The sequence below is a fragment of the Dendropsophus ebraccatus genome, chromosome 10 (genome assembly GCF_027789765.1).
Source record: "Dendropsophus ebraccatus isolate aDenEbr1 chromosome 10, aDenEbr1.pat, whole genome shotgun sequence".
NCBI lineage: Eukaryota > Metazoa > Chordata > Amphibia > Anura > Hylidae > Dendropsophus > Dendropsophus ebraccatus.
In genome coordinates this window covers 52,066,393-52,089,952 of record NC_091463.1, presented here as the reverse complement: position 1 = coordinate 52,089,952, position 23,560 = coordinate 52,066,393, and the positions used below count along the sequence as shown (strand labels likewise).

Here is a 23,560-nt window from a genome sequence, read left to right as displayed (position 1 = left end):
AATAAAAAATTCCTCAAATTAACTGGTGTCAGAAATTTATATAGATTTGTAAATTACTTTTATTTAAAAAAAAAGTAAAGTATTCCAGTACTTATCAGCCACTGTATGTCCTGCAGGAAGTGGTGTATTCTATCCAATCTGACACAGTGCTCTCTGCTGCCACCTCTGCCCATGACAGGAACTGTCCTGAGCAGTAGCAAATCTCCATAGAAAACCTCTCCTAATCTGGACAATTCCTGTTATGGACAGAGGTGGCAGCAGAGAGCACTGTGTAAGACTGCAAAGAATAAACCAATTTCTGCAGGAGATACAGCAGCTGATAATACTGGAAGACTGGAGATTTTTAAAAAGTGAAATACAAATTTATAACTTTCTGACACCAGTTGATTTAAAAAAAAAAAAAAAAAAACAATTGTTGAACATTTTCCTGCGTTTTGCTTTTCTTTCTGGCACTTTTTCTGCCGATTTCTCACTTTTGTGTAAATTACTATTGGAATTGTATCCCCTGTGTCTTTTATTCAGTCATGTGGTTCTTCATCATGTGAATCCAAAAGGAAAAAAACAATAATTTGCTTATAGACATGAAAATTCTTTTCCCCCTACAGAAGTCTATAGCAAAACATCAAATGCATAGCCTGCCACAAACATGAAAAAAATGCAGAGAAAATTTTCCTATGGGTATTGTGTTTACTTTTCCCCATTGACTCTCAGCTACCAATGCAGTGTTTTTGATACCCCTCCCCTCCCCCCCCCCCCAAAAAATGCCATATGCTAGATTACAATAGTACATGAGAACATACCCTTCTCTCAAAGTTATTCATAGGATAACAAGCCCTATAGAGAATTAACCCCTTCCCTCCGTAGGATGTTTATAGCTTATACTTTAAAGACATGAGCTCTAATAAGAGCTTTCAAGCAGAGCTGAGATCAAAGGAGATGGGTCTATGTCTCCAAATAAGGTTGGAATTTACTGTTTATTCTATTGTGTTCGCACACTCAATCTGTTTTCATTTACAATAACAATGTGTGGCTTATGTAATTGTGAATGCTGCTGCCACCTAATGGTGACCCTATGGTAAGACCAGGAGCAATAGTTATAGATAGAGATGAGCGAACCTGGAGCATGCTCGAGTCGAGCATTGAATTAGCGGTGGCTGCTGAACTTGGATAAAGCCCTAAGGCTATGTGGAAAACATGGATATAGTCATTGGCTGTATCCATGTTTTCCAGACAACCAAGTTCAGCAGCCCCAGCTAATCAAATACCGAACGTTCGGGTTCGGATCGACTCGAACTTGAACCTGGTTCGCTCATCTCTAGTTATAGACATATACAACTGGACAAAAATCTATAGAAAGTGGGAGGTCCTATAAGCAGTCCCCAATACCATTTTAATCTGTTAGGAGTACTTAGGAGTAGAAGGATTTAGTTGGAGACTGGAGGAGAAAGTGAGACAAAGTCAACAGCAGCACAGCTGAAGTCCATCCATAGGACTAGCCCAGGGGGGGTACAGATTGCCCAGTAACAGTCCTCAAACAAGGGGTCCTTCATTTCTTGTCAAGAATGCTAGAGTGCCAGTATGTGAGAGGTGGATTTATAGATTATCCTTCTTGATACTGTCTTGGTGTACCATACAGATATAGAGGAACACGATCTTTTGTGTGTGTGCAGTGTATGGAGGACATCACAGCAGTTAGCCTTTACCCACTAGCTCAGGGAAAGCTGAAAAATAGAGATAGAGGCCTGAGTAAAAAAAAAAAAAAAAAAAGCCATATATACATATTATAAGGGTGACAAATAGTGATATTCATCATGCACACATGCTACAGCCTATCCTCAAACCTTTTCTGCAAGGTTAGTGACCATTCCAGAATTTTCTTTGCATAGCACCACCCCAGAGCAGATGTTGTATGAAAAATTCTGTATTTAAGAGATTCAGACTACAATGAATCCAACACACCACTTCTAGTGCTGTAAGGTTGAAAACACACACTGCAGCTTATTGGAAAACTGTCACTGCAGCTTTTGTGTCAAAACCAGAAGTGGATCCAACAGGAAAGAGAAGTACAAGTCCTCCCATTAAATTTCCCATTCCATTTGAATCCACTTCTAGTTTTTACACAAATACTGCAATGCCAGTTTTTTAAAAAAAAAAATGTCCACTCCCATGTTACTTGCAGAATTTCCTGCAGCCCTTCAGTCTATGGAAGCGGATTCTTATACACACATTAACCCTTGATTGTACCAAAACAGAGAAATTGTGCTTTATGTGATGCAGCTTTAACCCTCTAAATCCATGTTGTAATTATAGCTGGGGCCTGTAGTGCAGTGAGCAGCTGATATCCTGACATTTACTGAAGATGAAGAGCACAGAGGACATCATTTGCATATATTATCTTTAATCAGCAGCTCTATAAAGTTTCAGCATATAATCGGATGTCACACTACCTAATAAAGTATTTATTAAGAAGACAACATGATTTTAAATAACTGCAATACAGATACAGTATATGGTCACAGTTTCCACATCAACATGTTTAAAATGTACATAATACTATTTTCTCAGACACATAATTTCCCGTACACAACGCTGTCCATGTCCCTTGTTAACCTGTGAAGTGGAAAAAACAATCAATCAGACATATGATTTTGCTTAATACAGACATAATGATAGAAGAAGCAGTGTACATATTTCCATAGCCAAGCTTCCTCATACAGCTATTGTTTAAATAACTACTACTGGAATCGACTGGAGAAATCAAAGCATCCCAGAGCTATAACCACATAAAGTGAAACTGGTCTGATAAAATTGGCCCTGGTCCTTAAAGGGAATCTGTCAGGTCTGTACCAGGTACAGACGGGAGGCAAGCAGATAGGTGAAGGCTGAAGACTCAGCCCTTTTACGTCAGTGAGTCAAGGCAAAGAGAGGTGGGGGAGGAGGTGTGCATGCTGTGGCTCAGCTTTGCCTTTGTGGTACTTCAGCTTCCAAGGCAAAATGCTATTTTTAATCTCTGCAAATACCAATACCGCCAGCAATGTGGCTAAAAGTTACAAGCAGATCATGCCCATAGCTGTAAACATTAAAAATGAGGAGGGTGGGGGCCAAGCTAAACTTTATGCAACAGGGCCCATAAGTAGTAGTAGTAGTAGTACATGAGAGATAACAAGAGGTGTATTATAAAATAAAGTATAAAATATGATTATGATATCATTATAGACAGTATTTTAAACTGTATTTTGCATTTTTTTTACATACTCCTTTCAACTGGGTACTGCAGGTGGGTTGCGATGCCTTGACCTGGTTTTGTGTAAGCTGAGATCAAATTCTGAATTTTTCTAAACATCCTTTTTGGGACCCCTGGTGCTGCCTAGGCATAAAAAAATTAAAGTGTTAAAAACCTCCTTTTTTATATAAAGAAATAGGAGATAGAACTTATACAGTAGATAAATACATAACACCCTTATAACAGAAAATACAGCAACTAATATACAGTATAAGGCTATGTTCACATTACGTAAGTAAGTAAGTACTTACGCAGTGCTGCAGGCCGAGGGAATCCCCGCCAGAGTGTATACACATGGTCAGAACTCAGCGGCGCTAAAGATCATCCTCACTAATAATACCCCCTGTGCGCCCACATAGTTATAATGCCCCTTGTGCCTCAACACAGTTATGATAGCCCTTGTTCCTCCATACAGTAATAATGTCCCCTATATAATTATATTGCCCCTTGCTATGCCCCCATAAAGTTAAAATGCCCCTTGTTGTAAAAAAAATTCCCATTGAAGGTAAAAATAAATAAAACTAATATTTAGCTAATCCCAGTTCCTACGATAAATGGAGCAGCTCCTCTCTTTTCAGGCCTGCAGCCTATGATCCGTAGGGGCTGGATCCCTGGGCAGGGATCATGATGACACCATCGCGTCAGCCAGTGAGGTGATCGCGTTTCGATGGCTCTTAGAGTGAGAACAGTTATTTATTTTTATTTACTTATTTTTTTTATAAGTTTAAAAGGTTTTTATTTCTGCTTTAAGTAAAATATTTAACACTTATAATACAACTATAAATTTTCTCCCCTTGTACATCTTCTAAAATTACCCCATAAGGCAGCAGTAGCAACACATATAAATTATATCAGCCCTTTTCCTTTCTCTCTCTTTTTTTTTTTTTTTTCCTACTCTGAATATTTACCTTCCCTTCAATGGCTTGACCCCTCCAGTCTCCAGGTAAACTCGCAGATAATCCTAATTTACTTTATCCTCCACACCCCATTACTTCTTCTGTTGTTCTATCTATCGCTATCCTAAGACTGGTGTTCCAGGTCCCCCCACCTCGACAATGCGCAGCAGACAAAAACACTTCCCTTCTCATCATCTTTACCTTTAGTTATGTTCTTCCTTATTACCTTTACTGTCTCACCAAAATTTGTCGCCAAACCTGCTTCACATCATTCTATGTACACAACATTATCCAATGGGATTATAGTGGGAACAGTTATTAAATATGTAAAATATTCTACAGTATAAAAATATTTACCAACAAATCCATGTACATCCACCTCCCCCAACCCTACATGTTTGACAGCTAATAGAGGAGGGTTACTAAGTAGGGGGACTATTATATGACAGTTATTAGTGTGACTAGCATTATTGAATATCAGTGCCATCATTCTCATTTAAGTCCGTGACTGGGGTGGGACACCGCTGCAGTCACTGATCGGCTGAGCGGGCTAAATCCCACCCTTTACGGGTAGGGGTGACGTGGAACCCAGGTCGTGATAAACCTGGAAGAAAATGACAGCTGGTGGGGTCTGGGAGCCCTGTGATGCAGTGCAGCACAGGCTCCAGGAATGGTAAGCATAGTGTTTTTTCATTTTTCCCCCACCCCTACCCGTAACGATTTCGTAGTTCCCCATCCGGACTTCTCCTTTAAAAGTAAAAGAATATTCTTACCTCTGCTGACCAGGACCCAGTTGTCGTTTTGGACACTCTGTAAGTGTAAATGACATCTTTATGGCTGCAAATATTCACAAACACATGTTAGAATTTCATAGTAATACATATGCACTCAAGCAGGGGAAGTTTTTGTATATATTTCCCTCCACTTAGACCACATCAAGAAGTTGTGGTTTGTCATTTGTCTCTGTTGTCCTTTGACAAGGGTGTAATTCTGCCTGTGTAATGGAAGAAGACTTCTTCTTGGGAGGGTTTGGGGGGGGGGTTGGTCTTTCTAAGCACATATACAGTATCATGTATACACTGTAAATTTAATAGCCAGAAAATAGCCTTAGCTCTCTTAAAGTGATATTGTCACCCCCCTTATTCTGTGGGTAGTTCTGTGCCCCACCCACAAGCTTAGATATATGTATATAAAACTCATATGTGTCTTCTTTCTGCTCGTAAATTGCTCAATTTAATCTTTATACATATATACATATCTGTACTGTCAGTTTCTAGGGATGCACAAACAACACAAGGATCGTTTGTGCAGCTTGGCAACTCAATTTCTCGTGTCAAGTAAAGGAACTGCAAAAAGCTCTGATCTCACTGATTGGCACACATTTGCTGGACCTCAGCATATTAGTTGGTGGTCAATGATTTAAGCTAAAATTCAGTTTGGTTATAGCTTGCAAAATACAGTATATTTAAAAGTGAAAAATAATTAGAATTTCATGGACACACACGATATTTTATTTCTTTTCACAACTGTGTTAAAAGGGTGGATCTGATGAATAACAGATAAAGGGAAATAGGTAATTTAGAGATCTGTACCAGAAAATGAAAAGAGATGAACACACAAAAAATGTCTATTTATATAGTATTGAAGTTTTACTTTAAAGTGACCTTTTTACATGATTATGATCTTTTATCATCTGCGAATTGTGCCACCTCGGCGGAGACTCTCTACTGAAGCGCCACTTAGCTCCGCCCATAACAGTGCCTTGATCATGCCCCTCTGTGACATTATAGCTGTCTAGGCCCTGTCCCCTCTGTGGCCGTTGGAACGGACCAGCCTAAAAGTCCCCCTGCACAATCCGCAGATGATAAAAGATCACTTTTTACTGGAACAAGCACCTTAACGTATGATATAAAATAGGGTACAAAAACTGCAACATTTACCCTTTACACCTGTGTAGAGAAATTAAAAATGAAAAAGGGGGTGACAGTGTCACTTTAAATCTGTGTAGAGAATAATATATATCTCCTCGGTACTTCTGTGCAGCCTTTGGTATTTTATACCACGCTAACATATCCTACAATCACAATACAACCCAGCTTGTTCACTTATATTGAATTTAGATATGTATGCATGTGACTGTACCACCAGGCCCAGGCTGAAGCACTGGAGGAGGGCTGACCCACCCTTAGTGGGAGGAAACCCTAGCCCCTCTATGATAGGGTTCCATTGATTCTAAGGGAGTCGCGTCATGGAGGGGCTGGGGTTGCTTCCCACTGGGGGTGGGTCAGCCCGCCTCCAGTGCTTCACCCTGGGCCTGGTGGTACAGTCACTTTAAATATTTGATCCACAAATCATATAATGTTTCCTGTTAAATGTACTTCAAGATTTCTGGTAGGCTCATAGTCAAAGTGTACAGTATAAGGCCATGTTCACACAACAAATGTTTTGCATAAATCACAAATTGCAACAACAGCCGTAATTTATGCAAAACATATGTTGTGTTTAAATGAATGAAACCCTGTGTATACGTTGTGTTTACGCTCTAACCGAGATTCTAACTGGCTGCACAAAAAACTGACATGTCAGTTTTGTGCGGCCGCTATTCATTGAATAGCGGTTGCACAGACATGTCAATTCACACAATGGAGAATTGGGATGCAGGAGCACACAGGTGCACCCACATCTGAATTCCGCTTAAATGAAGATCATCCAGCTGGTACTGCAGTACCAGCTAGGATATTCTTCACTAACACTGGCCGTTATGTGGCCCAGGCAGGTCACAGAACGGCCGGTATTTCACGCAGTGTGAACTCAGCCTATATCTGGGTTCACACTTTTAGGTAAATATTTGGTACTCATTTTGTTCAGTATTTTAGTAAAACCAGGATTGTAAATAACACAGTAAAAAACTATAATGACAAGATTTGTATTTTTTTTTCTCTGTTTTGGACCTACTTTCTTAAAGGGGTCATCCAGCATTAGAAAATATTTCCTATATAGCTGTAGTCATATACAGAATAATAAACATCCAACATCCGCCAGCAGGACACAAGGGGTGCACAGACAGGTAAGCATAGGATCTTTATTTTCTATATGACCACAGCTATATAGTAAATATTTGCTAACACCAGGCAGCCCCTTTAAGATCCTTTTAAATAGGCCGATTATAAGAAGCTCACTGTAGATGATCAGTGCGTGTTAAAGGATCACTGAAATCTCGTGTTCCTCACCTGGTTGCATCTTTGTGCAGGCATTTAAATTACTGCTAGTCAGCTGCACATCTCCCTGTGTAAACAGGAATGTGTGGCCAACTGTGATGATGTTAATATGCAGGGAAAAACATGGCCACTTTCTTCCAGAGACAGCATCCCTTTTATCTCCAGTTCAGGTTGTAGTTAAAGCGAATGTCCCATCAGGTACATTCACTTTAAGTATTACCCATGTATAGAACGGCGCCTGATGGTACATTTGCTTTAAGCTCCATTCCCTTTAATGGAACTGAGTTGCAAAATTCCACCCAAACTGTAGACAAGAGTGGTACTGTCTCTGGAAGAAAGTAGCCATTTTTTTCTAACACTGAATAAACCCTTTAGGCTTTGTATAGGCTCCAAAAATAAGCGCCAATCTTGTTTATCAGAGTTTATTATTGCAGCAATGCCAGGCTGTGTAAAAGGGCCCTTACTGACAGTAAGGAAAATAAATTAAAAAGATGCCCACTGATTGTTAGTAGCAATTTTAGTCATTGACAGAAAGAACTGCCCAAGATCTGAACAGCATATAATACATTCATAATAGGATGTGGGTAAAGAGGTAATTTGGTAAATTGTGGGAAAATTGTTGCAAATTATACTAACTCTTATAAATATTGTAACAACAGTATGTATGAAATAAAAGGTAAGAAATAGAAAACTTCAAAAAAAAAAGTTAAACAAAACATACATACACACAAACAAATGAAAAATAGAAACTAACATTTCGCAAAATAATAATGTTAAATAGGCAGGCAGCTCCAATGATATAAAGCTACAACAATTGTAAAAGCCTCACACAAAAAGAAGTAAATAACTAAAATATACAAATGAACGCATCAAAATAACATTAATTCTTTTATAAAGATATAAAAACAGCACTTGGTAAAATAAATAGTGCATGAATATGTATAAAATACCACATAAATGTATCCCATTTGTTCATGAATGCTACTTGTTTATTTGCTGGATCTAAGATATACATTGTTTAGCATCATTGTTTTCCATATAATACTTTATATATGGTATAAGTAATCATTTATTTGTTGAAATTTATCTGAAAAAAAAAATTACTGGTTGCAGCACAGTTAATTATTAAACATTGTAATGGAGTTATTAAGGTCTCCATATGAATATTTAGCCATACCATATTTCAAAGAGTGGGCAATAATTTATCAATTCCAATATAACTAATATATAAGCCAACTTGTGATTTTGAAGGGGGATAATGTCATTATAGTTAAAGGGGTTGGCCACTATAGTAAAATAGTACAGTGTACAGTATTACTAAGTGTACTCACTGTATATACTGACAGCAACTCCCTGTGTACCTCATAGAACTTAAATCAAAATCCCCTCCTCCAGGCTGTGCTGCGCTGCTCTGTTTTATTTCTGTCCATAAAATGGCCGACATGGAGGAGCATGTGACCAAACCCCGCCCTCAGTGTCCACCTGTATATGTATATGGAGCACACAGTGGGCGGGGCAGGGTCACATGCTCCCCCATGTCGGCCATTTTATGGACAGAAACAAAACAGAGCAAGGCAGCCCAGCCTGGAGGATGGGAGTCTGATTTAAGCTCTATGAGGTACACAGGGACCTGCTGTTACTATATACATTGAGTACAGTTACTAATACTGTACACTGACCTATTTTACTATAAAGTGGCTAACCCCTTTTACATAACTTCAAATATATATTGCCTGTTACATAGAAACTATTCTGCTAGACACATTGAGTATGTCCTATAATACTTACAAAATACAAATAGTAATAGATATTTTCAGATAAAATGTCTTGCCATGTAAGATATAATGGCTACACGGAGCTGCATGGGATGCTGCAATGGGCAGTTTGTGTGAGATTGCTTGTCGATATTAGACAAAAAGCATATAATCAATAGAAGAGGTTACACATTTCAATAAGTCTTGTATTGCTTTTCCGAAACCTGCAGGGATTATAATAAATTTGTGTCTCTCCATTCTATGTGAAATATTAGACTCAATTTTGTAGTGTATTTGACATATATTTCACAAGGCCAGAATAACTTAGGTACTTTCTGGTGCTCCAATCTTGGCTAGTGTGGTTTAAATGGGTTCTCTTGTGGTATTTATTTACTAATTTAAACATTTCAGAGTATCACTGTCATTATAACTTTCAAAATATAAATCAGCAGTAGATGTCATATAAAGCAAGTTTGCAGTATATATTCATTTTTTATTTCTTTATTTTTTGTTATCATGGAGAACACTGCACTTCCTGTTTTCTGAAACACTCAGAAAACAGGAAGTCCTGTGTTTCCCAGGCCATCTGAGCACTCAAAGAAAGAAGGCAGTCATAAGATTAACGGACGCATTGAGCCGTGACTCTCTGTACTGGCCGGTATTCCTGTGTTTAGTCTGTGTTTTTTATCAACCAGCTTAAGTCAGAAAATCTGCCTTCAGAAGACAGGACCTGTATTTCTGGTACATTCGGCTTTGTTTTACAGCATGATAAAAAAAAAATGCATGTAAATTGCAAACTTGCTTTATATCACATCTACCGCTGATTTAGATTTTGAAAGTTATAGTGACAGGGACACTTTAAGGTGTTATATAAGGTTCTTTCTTTATTTTACATATTTTTCTCAGTTTTTCTTATCACAATGATAGTGATTTGATATACAGTATTTTCCTGCGTATAAGACTACTTTTTAACCCAGCAAAATCTTCTCAACAGTCAGGGGTCGTCTTATATGCTGGGTGTCATCTTATAGGGCAGATGCTGAAAAACTGCGGAATGGGATTGGAAAATCTGCAGTTGCTGCATATGGTGGGAGGAGCTCAAAAACATCCGCATACCCGCCTATGTGGCAACCATATGAAGGGCAGAGCAAGCTGCAGGCGTCCGGAGTATGAAAAAAAGAGATACAGTGAAGTGTGCCCAGAAAATCCTACCTCTTTCACCTGTCTGGCCCGCCCTTGTATCCTACCGGTATTAATGTACCTACTTCTCTGCCTCTCAGATCTCGCTGTTGTCTGATGTTTTTAATTATTTTTTATTTGGTGTGTGTTGGAAGAGGGGTAGTCTTATACAGCAAGTATGTCCCAAACTCTGTATTTTAACTGGAAAAGTTGGGGGTCTTCTTATACACCCGGCGTCTTATACGGCGGAAAATACGGTATGTCCCCTTTATTAGAGACACTAAAGATAAGATATGTCTGTAGTTTGCACCTTTCCATATTCTGGACACCTTTAGGCTGGGTTCACACTACATATATTTCAGTCAGTATTGTGGTCCTCATATTGCAACCAAAACCAGGAGTGGATTAAAACACAGAAAGGCTCTGTTCACACAATGTTGAAATTTAGTGGATGGCTGCCATTTAATGACAAATATTTGCTGTTATTTTAAAACAACGGCTGTTATATTGAAATAAAGGCAGTTATTTACTGTTATATGGCGGCCATCCACTCAATTTCAACATTGTGTGAACAGATCCGTTCTGTGTTTTTAATCCACTCCTGGTTTTGGTTGCAATATGAGGACCACAATACTGACTGAAATATACGCAGTATAAACCCAGCCTCAGCATGTGAATGTAACAGATATGTAGAGGGAGGGTGATCCACACTGCAGCAAATGTGATGCATCAGGGGTATCCTGGCACTGTAGAAAAAAAATTATACTCTATAGTGCCATGGTAAACTAGGAGCTGAGTTCTCTTTATAAATGGAGAGTCCATCTAATCAGCTCACTTATCAGATCACACAATGAATGTTAAGCCCAATTTTGGACACGTGTATATAAAAAGGACATGGCTGAACTGGAACAGGTACAGATAAGGCGAGAAAAGTAATAAGGGGAATGGGTGTGCAATAACCTGTTACCCATATCCCCGCTTTATTGAGTATTAAGTTGGTGTATGGCAGGGGAATAGATTGTTCAGTATTAGGGATGGTCCGAACCTGCTTCGGTTCGTGTTCGTAAGAACCCGAACGCTCAGCATCAGATTCCCGCTGTCTGCCTGCTCCGTGCAGCGGGTGGATACAGCAGGAGGACCGCCTGGAAAACTGGGATACAGCCTATGGTAAGTTTTGTAAGCTACAAAAATATTCAACATCCTGTTCCAGCTGCTACCACTGCATCTATGATCATCTCATACACACTCCTCATTATACCAACACAATAGTAGAGGACAAAATACCCATATATGTAATGCCAATACGTGCAAAAATACAAAGCAGGTATAAGGGGTATATAATCTGAATAGTACTGTCTATAAGCAACCACAAAATGCATCTATACTTCCCATGAAACAGGGAACATACTTAGGATATAAGCAGTTACTTGATATACAAATATAAGTGCAATGGGTATATACTGCCAAAGCTATACACTTGGACAAAATAGTAATTGTGAGCAACAATGCTGAAGCAGGTAACAATGTTTAGTAACGCACTGCAAAGAAGTACACAGGATTCCCAAATACAACTGTCTGCTTACCTGGCTGGGTTCTGTTGTACTTCTTGGGAATCCTGTGTACCTTATGGCTATGTTCACACTACGTATATGTTCAACTTCAACTGCCGTGATTAATACAAAAATATACGTGACGTTGCCGCCTATGGAATCCCGGCTGGAGTGAATACACATAGTATACACTCCAGCTAGGATCCCTAGCGGCGCCTCAAGAAACTGACATGTCAGTTTTCTGCGTCCACTTTGGCCGTAGAAAACCCTGTCAGTGCACACTGTGGAATGAGCGGCCCCGGCCGCATGCTCCATAGTGCGCAGTGGAGAGTTCTGATGCAGGCGCGCACGGATGCGCCTGCATTAGAACTAAGCGGCGCTAAAGATCATCCGGCCGGTACTGCAGTACCGGCCGGGATGATCTTTTCTTAGACCGCCTGGATCACGGAACGGCCAGTCTCTTACAAGGTCTGAACATGGCCTATTAGTGTAAACAGTCTGGGTTTCATGATAGGCAACATCTGGACTGTTGCCGACCACGAGACCTCTCACTTGTCTAGGACTACGTAGTCCACACTCAGCTCAGACACTTGTAGTAGACTTGTAGTCTTAGGGGTCATTCACACATTCTGTGTATGATCCATAATTACAGGCAATGTGCTACCGAATGGACTTCGGAACTCCCAGCATCTTCATTCATGATGAAGCCATGAGCCCTGAGACTGTTTTAAATGTTTGCGCTACTGTACTGACATGTACGTTTCTGCCACACTGGTAGCTGATAGAAATCCAGGAAGTGAAAAAAAATGGCCCCTGTGCCAATCCACATTGTCTCCTGCTCCTGCTCCTATCCCCCCCAGGAGACAAATATTCCATGGCTCTGTCTCACATTGTGTGTGTTTGCTGATGATGCAGACAGGGGGCAGGGTGTGATGTCCTAGGAGGCTTGGCTGGATAACCCACTGATTCACCATGACTGATTCACCGTCTCTGTCCGGCCAGAAGCAACTGCAGCACTAATTTTACTGATTGTAATGGGTGGGGGCTGTGATGATTACATGAGGGAAAGCATTGCATTCTGGGAAATGCTAAACCAGGAAGGAGAGAAACACAAAACAGAGCAAAAGAAACAAACAGATTTTTAGTAGTTTCAAAACTGGGATAAACAGGTAAGTAATGCGTTATGCTTCTGCAGAAGTTTCTTTTTTTTTTACCTCTACCTGGAGTTCCCCTTTATCGTTGCTGCAGCCTATGCCTGATGCTGCAGCAACGTTAATTTACGCCACAGGATGACACAGGTGCAGGAGCTGCGCCTGTGTCATCCATGGTGGGTCCCGGCTATCTGCCGCAACTCTCAGCACCGGAGCCGTGCTCTGTGCTGAGAGTTAACCCTATAGAAGCTGTGGTCGCAGAGCCCCGATGGTAGCCATGGAAACCAGAAGCTTTAGGCTTCCGGTTTCCTGCTACGGAAGTTGACGGGGGAGGGAGGGAAGGCTGGGCTCGCGCCCTTGAGCTCTCTTCCCTCCCCTCTCCTGCTGCTGTCACAAGATTGTAACAGCGGCAGGGGACAGAGGAGAGGGGGCATCAGGGACATCGGGACATCAGCTTATGGGATCATTATGATCCCATGAGCTGGTGTCCTAAAACGACCTGGGCATTGATGCATCAGTGACCCATGGTCGTGAAAGGGTTAAAATCAGCACAATATTTATAACCTGAAAACAATTGTTAAAGTCAATCAGAACGGTCTTATTGGTATCTGGTCCGACCTTCACAAAGGGTACAGTGTCTGGATGCATCCTTGAGGCCTGTTGGAGGAAATCCAGACCAACCGACAGCAGGCCTTCACCCAGCAACAATTTATGCATTTTCTTTTGTGCTTTTTCTGGTCTGAGGGCAACCAGGGGCACATGCATCAGCACGTCTGGATCTCCAACATGGCTCTTCCTGTTGTACTGTAGTTACAGCCATCTGCTGTCATGGTAAGGAACAGGACACTCCCCCTTAACAGTTGGTTGCCCTTGGCAACAACATTTTCACTCTTTTCTGCTCGACTTTCAAACAAGAAAGTGCCTTGCACCTCGGTATAGTACTGTCTTAGGGACAATCTGATTACAATGCATAAATATATGAATGGACAGCACAGAGATCTTTGTAGTGATCTTTTTACTCCTAGGTCTGTAACCATGAGGGGGCATCCTTTACATCTAGAGGAAGGAAGATTTTATCATCAGCATCAACGCGGGTTCTTTACTGTACGAGCGGTAAGACTGTGGAACTCTCTGCCACATAAGGTTGTCATGGCTGATTCATTAAATAAGTTGAAGGGAAGCCTAGATGCTTTTCTTGAACAACATAATATTACAAGTTATGGGCATTAGATTTCCGGTGATACGTTGATCCAGGGATTATTCTGATCGCCATTGGAGTCGGGAAGGAATTTCTCTGTGTGATGGGGCAATTGTCATCTGCCTCATAGCAGTTTTCGCCTTCCCCTGAATCAACACAGTAGGGTTTCCCTAGGTTGAACCTGATGGACTCTTGCCTTTTTCAACCTTATTAACTATGTTACTATGTAGCTTTTTGTGCCATTTGTCATCCCACATTGTCCATCATATGTAACACAATGCTGGTGATATCACAGTACACCAGAGAAACAGAGACTCCATCTGTAGTTTGGGTAAAAACAAAAACAATTCTTACTATTATCGTTTTAGTAGAAATCAAACCTATAAGATAGCAGGAATCTTTGCTACTCAGTAAAGAAACTAAAAGGTCTGGGGACCATCTACCAGGAATTCTGTTTTGATGACTATTTCTGTCACTCAGACCATTTGGTTCCTCCAGAATTGGATTCAAGCTTAGTAAGCTGTTATTTTACTAGTGTTTTATACTTTATTTTGTAAACCTTTACCATATGTTTTATACTCCTATACTCTTGTACTTCAATAAAGTTTTGTTTTTCTTCTGAGTGGTTTGGATTCAAAGTATTGATTTGTTCCCTAGGATCAAAATCACCCAGTGTTACACTACCAGTAAGTATAATTTACTGTTGCTGGAGAATATGTTTCCAGTAAATAAAAAGGCTATTTTACTATGTAAATGGACTGTAGACTATATATTTGGAAACATTTGTGACATATTTGGTTCCAATTGTTTGACAAACACATTGACAATTACAAAGAGAAATGATAGATAGATAGATAGATAGATAGATAGATAGATAGATAGATAAAGCGCCACATATTCCCTGAATGGATAAATGTTTTCTATACACTTTAGCTGGATTATTCCTTTATTACAATTTCAATGCTGAACCACTCGAAATTTGTCACAGCTTTCTTGTCCTCACCATAGCAAATATCAATAACCTGCCAGTTTGCTGGCACTGTGTATGCTGAGAAAGTAGAGATTTGTAGCTTATTGCTAAGGAGCATATTTACACTGTCGTATGTGTTTCTGACCTGTGGGTGGCACCTAGACTCGCCATTGTAAGCAGTGGCAGGTCCGAGTGTAGCCCTGAATTATTGGTGAATTACAACTGGACTTGTTACTGCATAAAGCAGTGAATCCCAGTGCCACTTGCCATTCATGGCAGCCACGGCTGATAGCACAACATGTAAGAGCACCAACAAGAATCATGGGCCCATGACTACGCGAAGCATAAATATATTGTTTAAAGGTCCATTCGCAGGTACAGGATCAGTAACTGATTTCATGCTACTGGTGTTATGCTTTGTTACATCATTTAGTTACATTGATACCCGCAGCAGAGATGAGCAAATTTCATCACCTAGAAAAGATGGATAAATGGGCTAGGGCTTCCTGGAAAAAAATGGATACAGCCTACAGCAACTACATTGGACCTACAACATAAAGCTTATTTACACAGAATCTTTAAATAGTGAGATAGATTATCTATTCCATTATATATTACATAGTTAATATGGTTGAAAAAAGACACATGTCCATCAAGTTCAACCAAGGAGGGGATGGATACAGGGAAGGGGGAGGGGTGATAGGTTCTATACATATGCATTTATATTATTTTGGTCTAAGAACTTGTCTAGGCCGGTTTTGAAGCCCTCTACTGTTTTTGCTGTGACCAGATATATAAAATCATTCATATTAGAAACCATAATTTAATATCTCTCTGTAGTGTACCTGAAGAGAGCAGAAATCATGGGGCAAGATAGTCTGGATTTTCACCACAAAGAGGAATAATAACAAAGCAGATATTATGCAATAACTGACATAGACAGTTGCTGGCAGGTGGATTGTCACTAGCAACCCTCTGCCAAAATAATAAGCAGGGATAATGTGCCAGATTCACACAGGGCAGCTTTTGATGCATTTTTTTAGCTACAGTCATGACCAGCTCTTAGAAACCATGTGACTTGTTCAGGATTATTCTATAATGGGTTCTTTTAAAACACCACAAAGTAAAACAACAGATTTCCCGTTGATCTCAGCCTTGATATGTTACCTTGGCTTTTCATAGTAATAATTGCTAATGTCTTCCCCCTAATGATGATTAAAAAAAAAAAAACCTCCAACATGGCGGTCTAACTTTTCCACAGAAATCTCCTTTGATAAGGCAGTGTCATGATTGTTGGGGTAACAGTCTTAGGGCCCTATTCCACCGGACGATTATCGTTCGCATAATCGTTAACGATTAACGATCTCAAACGACCACTATTGCGAAAGACCTAAAAACGTTCACTTATTTCCATGGAACGATAATCGTTACTTATGATCGTATTTGCGATCGTTTTTTCTTCGCTATTTCTTCGCTATTGCGTTCTTATCTACTGCGAATGACTGAACAACGTCTTATTCAATGCGAACGATTTGCGAACATTTTGCGAACGAGCAACGATAAAAATAGGTCCAGGTCTTATAAAGCGATCAACGATTTCTCGTTCGGTTGTTAATTGTTAACTGCTATTCAAACGAACGATTATAGTTTAGATTCGAATGATTGAACCATAATCTGAACGATAATCGTCCGGTGGAATAGGGCCCTTAGGCTATGTTCACACTAAGTATTAAAAAAAAAAAAGAGAGAAACGGTGGATGCTTTTTTTTAAAAAAATTATGTCCCTTATTACCGCATTTTTATTTACCTCAATGGAATGCATTGAAGTCAATGGAATGACGGCCGCCCAATGCACACAGTGTATTAAATAACGGACATTGTTTGAGGGGACATCAAAATAATGGTCATGACAACACACAGTTTTTCTTTTTTTCATTCCTTTCACTGTGTTTACTAATAATTTTAATAGACTTTTCAGTTACAGACACACCCAAAGACCAATTAGTCTACTTAGAATAATGCACCAACAGCCGTGATTGTAATGACCAGTGTCTAAAATGCTAAATAACTGACGTAATTTTGAACTAAATATGGCGGACGTCATTAAAAAAAAGAGAGAGAGAGAAAAACACTTCATGTGAACAAGCCTTAGGGCCCTATTACACGGAAAGATTATCTTGCGAAAAATCCTTATATCATTTAAATTTAAACAATAATTGTTCTGTGTAATGCTGCGTTTACACGTAACGATTATCGTGCGAATTTGGTCGAATTCGAACGATAATCGTACGTGTAAACGCAGCGAACGATCGAACGACGCACGATAAATCGTACATTTTGATCTTTCATCAGGTCATCAAATCGTCGTTCATCGTACGCAAAAAATTCGCAAATCGTTCCGTGTGAACAGTCGTTCGCCGATTTAACCAATGTGTGAGATAGGCTTAAATGATCGCAAAACGATCGCAGTGCGAATATTCGTACGATATATCGTACCATCTAAACGCTGATCGTTATAAAAAAAAATCGTAAATCCGACATCGCTAATCGTACGATCGGGCCAATAATCTTTACGTGTAAACGCAGCATAATTGCAGGCACTGATCGAAAAATCGTTCGTGTATTGCTGATCGTTGATTTAGATCTGAACCTAAAATTATCGTTAATCGTTCGCTAATCGTTCGCTGTAATTCCAAATTCGTTGGCTCAAGTTCCGCATTTGTTCAGTAATCATTCAGTGTTATTTCACATTGTTTGTTGTTTTACCGGGATCAGAAGGAGTAAATATTCATCGCAATAACGACCATAGTAACGATCGTAACTAACAACCATCAATCTGTGTAATATGGTGAACAATTTTAGGTTAATGATAAATAATCTCATTTGCGATTGTTCATGGTTAGTCGTTAATCCTTAAAAATCACTCAGTGTAGTAGGACCCTTAATTCTTTAGGTGGGCATACACCCTCAATAACTGTCCTCCGACAATTATCACTACACATAAACGTTCAGCACAGCCGAACATTCCTGTGTTCTCTGTGGGAAGGGGAGGGGTAAGCGGCAGCCAGACTGCTTATCTCTCTGAAAACAAAGGAGTCGGGCAATAACTTATTATCATGCCCAACCCCTATCTCCACCGACATCATCTCAGGAGAGCCCCATACACTTTATACTGACAGAAGTATACACTGTATGGGGACATTTGTTTTCAACCATCTAGAATCTCTACATTTATAGTTGTGTTTTTGTAGCTACTATATGGTATGGCTTAAAAAACCATAAAAACCACAAATATCTACTCTGTGTACCTGACCTAGAAAGTATTTATTCCACTTTCTCTGTTAGACTGATCACATCTGTTAAAAACACAAAAAAGAGCAGCCAATGCACTGCACAAACCATTTGTCTAATTCTGTATTATATTATTTAACTATTTTCTAAAAATAAAATACTGTATTTTCCGGCGAATAAGGCAACTGGGTTTAAGACGACCCCTGACTTTTAAGAAGATTGTCAGGGGTTTGCCTTATGCGGCGGAAAATGTTAACCCCTGCCTGACCGCAGCGGTCAGGCAGGAGTTAACTGCAGCTAAATTAAAAAAACAAAAACATTTAACTCCCCTGATGCCTGTTCCCGAATTTTTAAAAATCACTCTTATACTACAGCAGATTTCTATAAATATTTCTTATTTTTATAAGTGTATTTAATAGAGAGCAATTGTCCTTGTTATGGCAGTGAAGGAGTTAGGATTTGATGACACACAATATATTATACTTATAACCGAGCAGGTTGTTTTGTTAAGCTGATTCTGCTAACGGAATTGATCTTATCTCCACAGCCCTCTATGTTGTCAGTCACCACTTCAAAGTGCTGCACATCCACTTTAACAAACGTATTGTTCTTCTCTCACACTAGACTATCTAAAATGCAAAGTTAGTTGACATTTTTTTGTTTTTGTATAACTGTTAAAATCCAGAAGGTTCTACATTCTATACCTACTATCTAGCACTTATTTCTAGGCTTGCAGGGGATTTATCATTACAAAAGCCATACTGTACCCTAAACCTAAAAGTTCTAAGAGTACTGTGGGCATCTGTTCTGGTGTATGATTCCCACCAACAGTCATTTCAATCGAGTTCAACCTACAGAAACGCTACTGTGTTGATCCAGAGGAAGGCAAAAACCATCATGAGACAGATGCCGGAGCCGCACGCTCCATTGTGGGAACTGACAGGTTTTCTGTGGCCGCTATTCAATAAATAGCGGCCACAGAAAACTGACATGTCATTTTTTTGCGGTGCCGCTAGCGATCCCGGACGGAGGGTATACTATGTGTATACACTTCGACTAGAATTCCATAGACAGCAGCACCACATAAGTTCCGTAGTAATCACGGCCATTTTTGCAAATCCGCAACAACAGCCATGATTATTACGAAACTTACGTAGTGTGAACAAAGCCTTGCAATGGTGTTATTCCCTCTTATAGGAAAATGTGTGATTTTTAATTTGCACTGATATTATATGGTATTGTGGACAGGGAAGGTCACTTGCACTGATATTATATGGTATTGTGGACAGGGAAGGTCACTTGTACTGATATTATATGGTATTGTGGACAGGGAAGGTCACTTGTACTGATATTATATGGTATTGTGGACAGGGAAGGTAACTTGCACGGATATTATATGGTATTGTGGACAGTGAAGGTAACTTGTACTGATATTATATGGTATTGTGGACAGTGAAGGTCACTTGCACTGATATTATATGGTATTGTGGACAGGGAAGGTCACTTGTACTGATATTATATGGTATTGTGGACAGGGAAGGTCACTTGCACTGATATTATATGGTATTGTGGACAGGGAAGGTCACTTGCACTGATATTATATGGTATTGTGGACAGGGAAGGTCACTTGCACTGATATTATATGGTATTGTGGACAGGGAAGGTCACTTGCACTGATATTATATGGTATTGTGGACAGTGAAGGTAACTTGTACTGATATTATATGGTATTTTGGACAGTGAAGGTCACTTGCACTGATATTATATGGTATTGTGGACAGGGAAGGTCACTTGCACTGATATTATATGGTATTGTGGACAGGGAAGGTAACTTGCACGGATATTATATGGTATTGCGGACAGGGAAGGTAACTTGTACTGATATTATATGGTATTGTGGACAGGGAAGGTCACTTGTACTGATATTATATGGTAGTGTGGACAAGGAAGGTCACTTGCACTGATATTATATGGTATTGTGGACAGGGAAGGTCACTTGTACTGATATATGGTATTGTGGACAGGGAAGGTAACTTGCACGGATATTATATGGTATTGTGGACAGGGAAGGTCACTTGCACTGATATTATATGGTATTGTGGACAGGGAAGGTAACTTGTACTGATATTATATGGTAGTGTGGACAGTGAAGGTCACTTGCACTGATATATAGTATTGTGGATAGTGAAGGTCACTTGCACTGATATTATATGGTATTGTGGACAGGGAAGGTAACTTGTAATGATATTATATGGTAGTGTGGACAGTGAAGGTCACTTGCACTGATATATAGTATTGTGGATAGTGAAGGTCACTTGCACTGATATTTACTGATAATATGGTATTTTGGACAATTAAGGTCTTTTGAAGTGATGTGATTTGGTATCAAGGACAATGAAGCTCATAAACAGTGGTATTTTGTATCTAAGGGCCATTTTACATAAAATGATTATAAATTAAATGAGAATTCTTTGATGTTATTTGATCCCTTTAAGGATGATCGTGATTTTTGCAGTCTCATGTGCAATGTAGAAGAATACGCGTCATTCACAATGTCATTTAATATTAAGGACAATGACGGAAGTTTGCAGCGGTCTTAAGGAGTGTTCCAACATTAGGGTTTTTAATTGAAATAATTGAATGCAAAGCTAGGAATAGATTTGAAAAGAGGAGATGCCCCAGGATTACATGGCCGATTATTGGTCAAACCCATTGATATCGCCCAGCCTAACAATCACATTGATCATCGGACTAACAAGGAAACGGTTATTCATTGGCTGCATGCTCAGTTCTGGCCTGCTTAAAAATGTGTGGCCAATGGTTGAATAATTCAAGAGCCATAGAAAGGATTTAGTGATCATTTGTGCAGCCCTGGTGACCAGATTCAGAGGCAGCTTGATCTGTGCCAGACTTTATATTCAGTACTTGCAATTAAAAACCTGAACATGCGAACCATTTGTATTGGTACAAATCTGGTATGAAGAATATTTATGTAATTTCCTATTTGTTCTCCTATCCTATCAGATGTATCTGTCAGCATGTACATTATAAGCATGGTATATATAGAGCACACCTCCTCAATAGGTAAAAATAATGCCTAAGGTTCATGTGAGGTCACCTAGGCCAATTAGAGGACATAGAGATAGATAGAATATATAGACTTATTGTATTATCTGTTATCATCTATTAACACCACTTATCAATATCATCTAAAAAATTTGATTTCTAAATTCAATGAGATGAGATTAAAAAAAAAGCATAAAATCAACTGAGCAAAGCAGAACTTTTGAGACTGTCTATTCAACCATGTAATGCTTGTAAGATCAAGGTCATCCAAGGCCTACCGAGTCTGAATCTGTTTTACCATCTATTTAACATTCTTAATTTAACACCCTGTTTTTCTTAACTCAATGAGACAGTAACCATGTTATCAGCGCAATCTTTGATCTCATTTTCCCTTGCTAACTGCCTTCAAAGGCGAGAAATTACATAGTGTTATATCTTTACTGCAGAAAAAGAACATGGTTTTAACATATCAGAAGTCCTATAAAATTGTCTTGCTAGGTCACTGGACTACGTACACTACACTTTGGTAACGCATGCTTAGTTTCCGACTAAAAACCTGGTAAACATAATAAAAGCAACGTGTAAAACTACAGATACTATTAGACATCCACATGTGAAAAATCTTAAAAATCAGTTAGATAAGTCTTTTAGGAATCATAGTAGTTATGTAGTTAAATCTTAATAGGTATATGATATGTTCTTAAAGATAAAGTACTGAAGCTCTAATAAATGTACTTGGTTAAAAGAATCACATAAAAGTGTAAGTAAAATGGGTTAGGGTATATACTGCTATTCAGCATAAGGTGAACGTCGGACAAACCAGTAGTCATATGTTGTAATTACAATTCCACAAAAAACCTGCAATGGCTCTTCAATAGAGGACTACAAAGTAGGGCACATGGCACATTGCATAAAACAGGGATAACAATAAGTACTTACAGGACACAAAGACAATACATGCCAGGTTTGGTCTCACTATCACGTATTAAGTAGCTTCCATCTTTTCCAGCCTCACATAGAAGTCTCTCTCCTTCTTCACGGCTAATGTTTCCATGATAAATTGAGATATTCTCCATTTTTTACAAATTGAAACCTGAAAATAGGTTTGTCATATGGTTAAACAACGGTAAAGGAAGCTAACTAAGATAGAAGTAAAAGCAACAAACTCAAGTCTCACTGTTACAGGATCTCAAAAGGGTGTCAAGTGTGACAAATCCTTTACATCATCTCCTCTCTGAAGATGAGCTCTGAGTAATCTTTGTGGTACACAGTGTAAAAATATGATCTGAAGGAAATTTCCATCTGGGGAAATCGATGTGTCATTGAAACAAATGGTCACATGGATATTGTTTTACAGGTTCACACCTTAATATATATTTATTGTTGGTGCCACTATAAAGAACAACTTAGCCACAGAAATACAAAATAGCGCAAGATACAGCATCCACCAAAGAACGGTACTGACCATTCCATACAAATAGGTCCATGGGGGCTTAACACTGTGTTTATCTCTACCCACTGTTCCCTGCAGTTAGTTGCTTATTGAGTTAAGGCCCTATTACACGGAACAATTATCGTCCGTAGTCGGCAGATATCCTCCATCACGGCCAACAACCGTCCCGTGTAATAGAAGGCAACGATAGAAATAGAAGGCATTGTTGCTGTTGTTTGTTTTTCAACATGTTGAAAGACAACCGACTGTGATAGCAGCGATCTGTTCCCGTTGCTCCATAGAATAGGAGCGGAGGCAGCAGACCGCCACTATCCTCTATGAGCTGCCCGGACAATCTAAAGATCACCCGTGCAGACCCCCCACACCTCCCCGAGTGATTAAAATACATTTTCACAATTCACATTGTCATGAACTGCGGTCTATTGCAATAGCAGAGTGTAATGATAAGCCAAATTTTGCTCATGACTGCTTTATGTCTCTGCTAAAGAAGTTATCCAGACCCCCCACCAATTTAATAGTGATGATGTATCTGGAGAACAAGTCGTTCATTT

General features: G+C 39.4%; 1 protein-coding gene across 2 annotated transcripts; it reads right to left on the bottom strand.

Moving 5' to 3' along the window:
- Positions 1 to 2,412: 2,412 nt before the first annotated feature.
- SH2D1A (SH2 domain containing 1A) lies at positions 2,413 to 22,664 on the bottom strand. 2 transcript variants are annotated; one of them, XM_069986629.1, is made up of 4 exons: positions 22,496 to 22,664; positions 4,953 to 5,016; positions 3,256 to 3,367; positions 2,413 to 2,610 (listed from the first exon to the last, which is right to left on the bottom strand). In XM_069986629.1, the coding sequence occupies exons 1-4, from the start codon at positions 22,630 to 22,632 to the stop codon at positions 2,606 to 2,608; spliced, it is 318 nt and encodes a 105-aa protein (XP_069842730.1). In that variant the 5' UTR covers positions 22,633 to 22,664; the 3' UTR covers positions 2,413 to 2,605. The 2 variants fall into 2 exon arrangements, with proteins under 2 accessions (XP_069842730.1, XP_069842731.1); XM_069986630.1 differs by having other exon boundaries at positions 4,953 to 4,989.
- Positions 22,665 to 23,560: the final 896 nt, after the last annotated feature.

Excerpts from the sequence above, each read along its gene's own strand:
- SH2D1A (XM_069986629.1), bottom strand. The coding sequence starts at position 22,632 with ATGGAGAATATCTCAATTTATCATGGAAACATTAGCCGTGAAGAAGGA. Across the intron at positions 5,017-22,495 it reads ATGTATTGTCTTTGTGTCCT|CCATAAAGATGTCATTTACA; the intron begins GTAAGTACTTAT and ends GAATATTTGCAG. Across the intron at positions 3,368-4,952 it reads CTGGGTCCTGGTCAGCAGAG|GCAGCACCAGGGGTCCCAAA; the intron begins GTAAGAATATTC and ends TTTTATGCCTAG.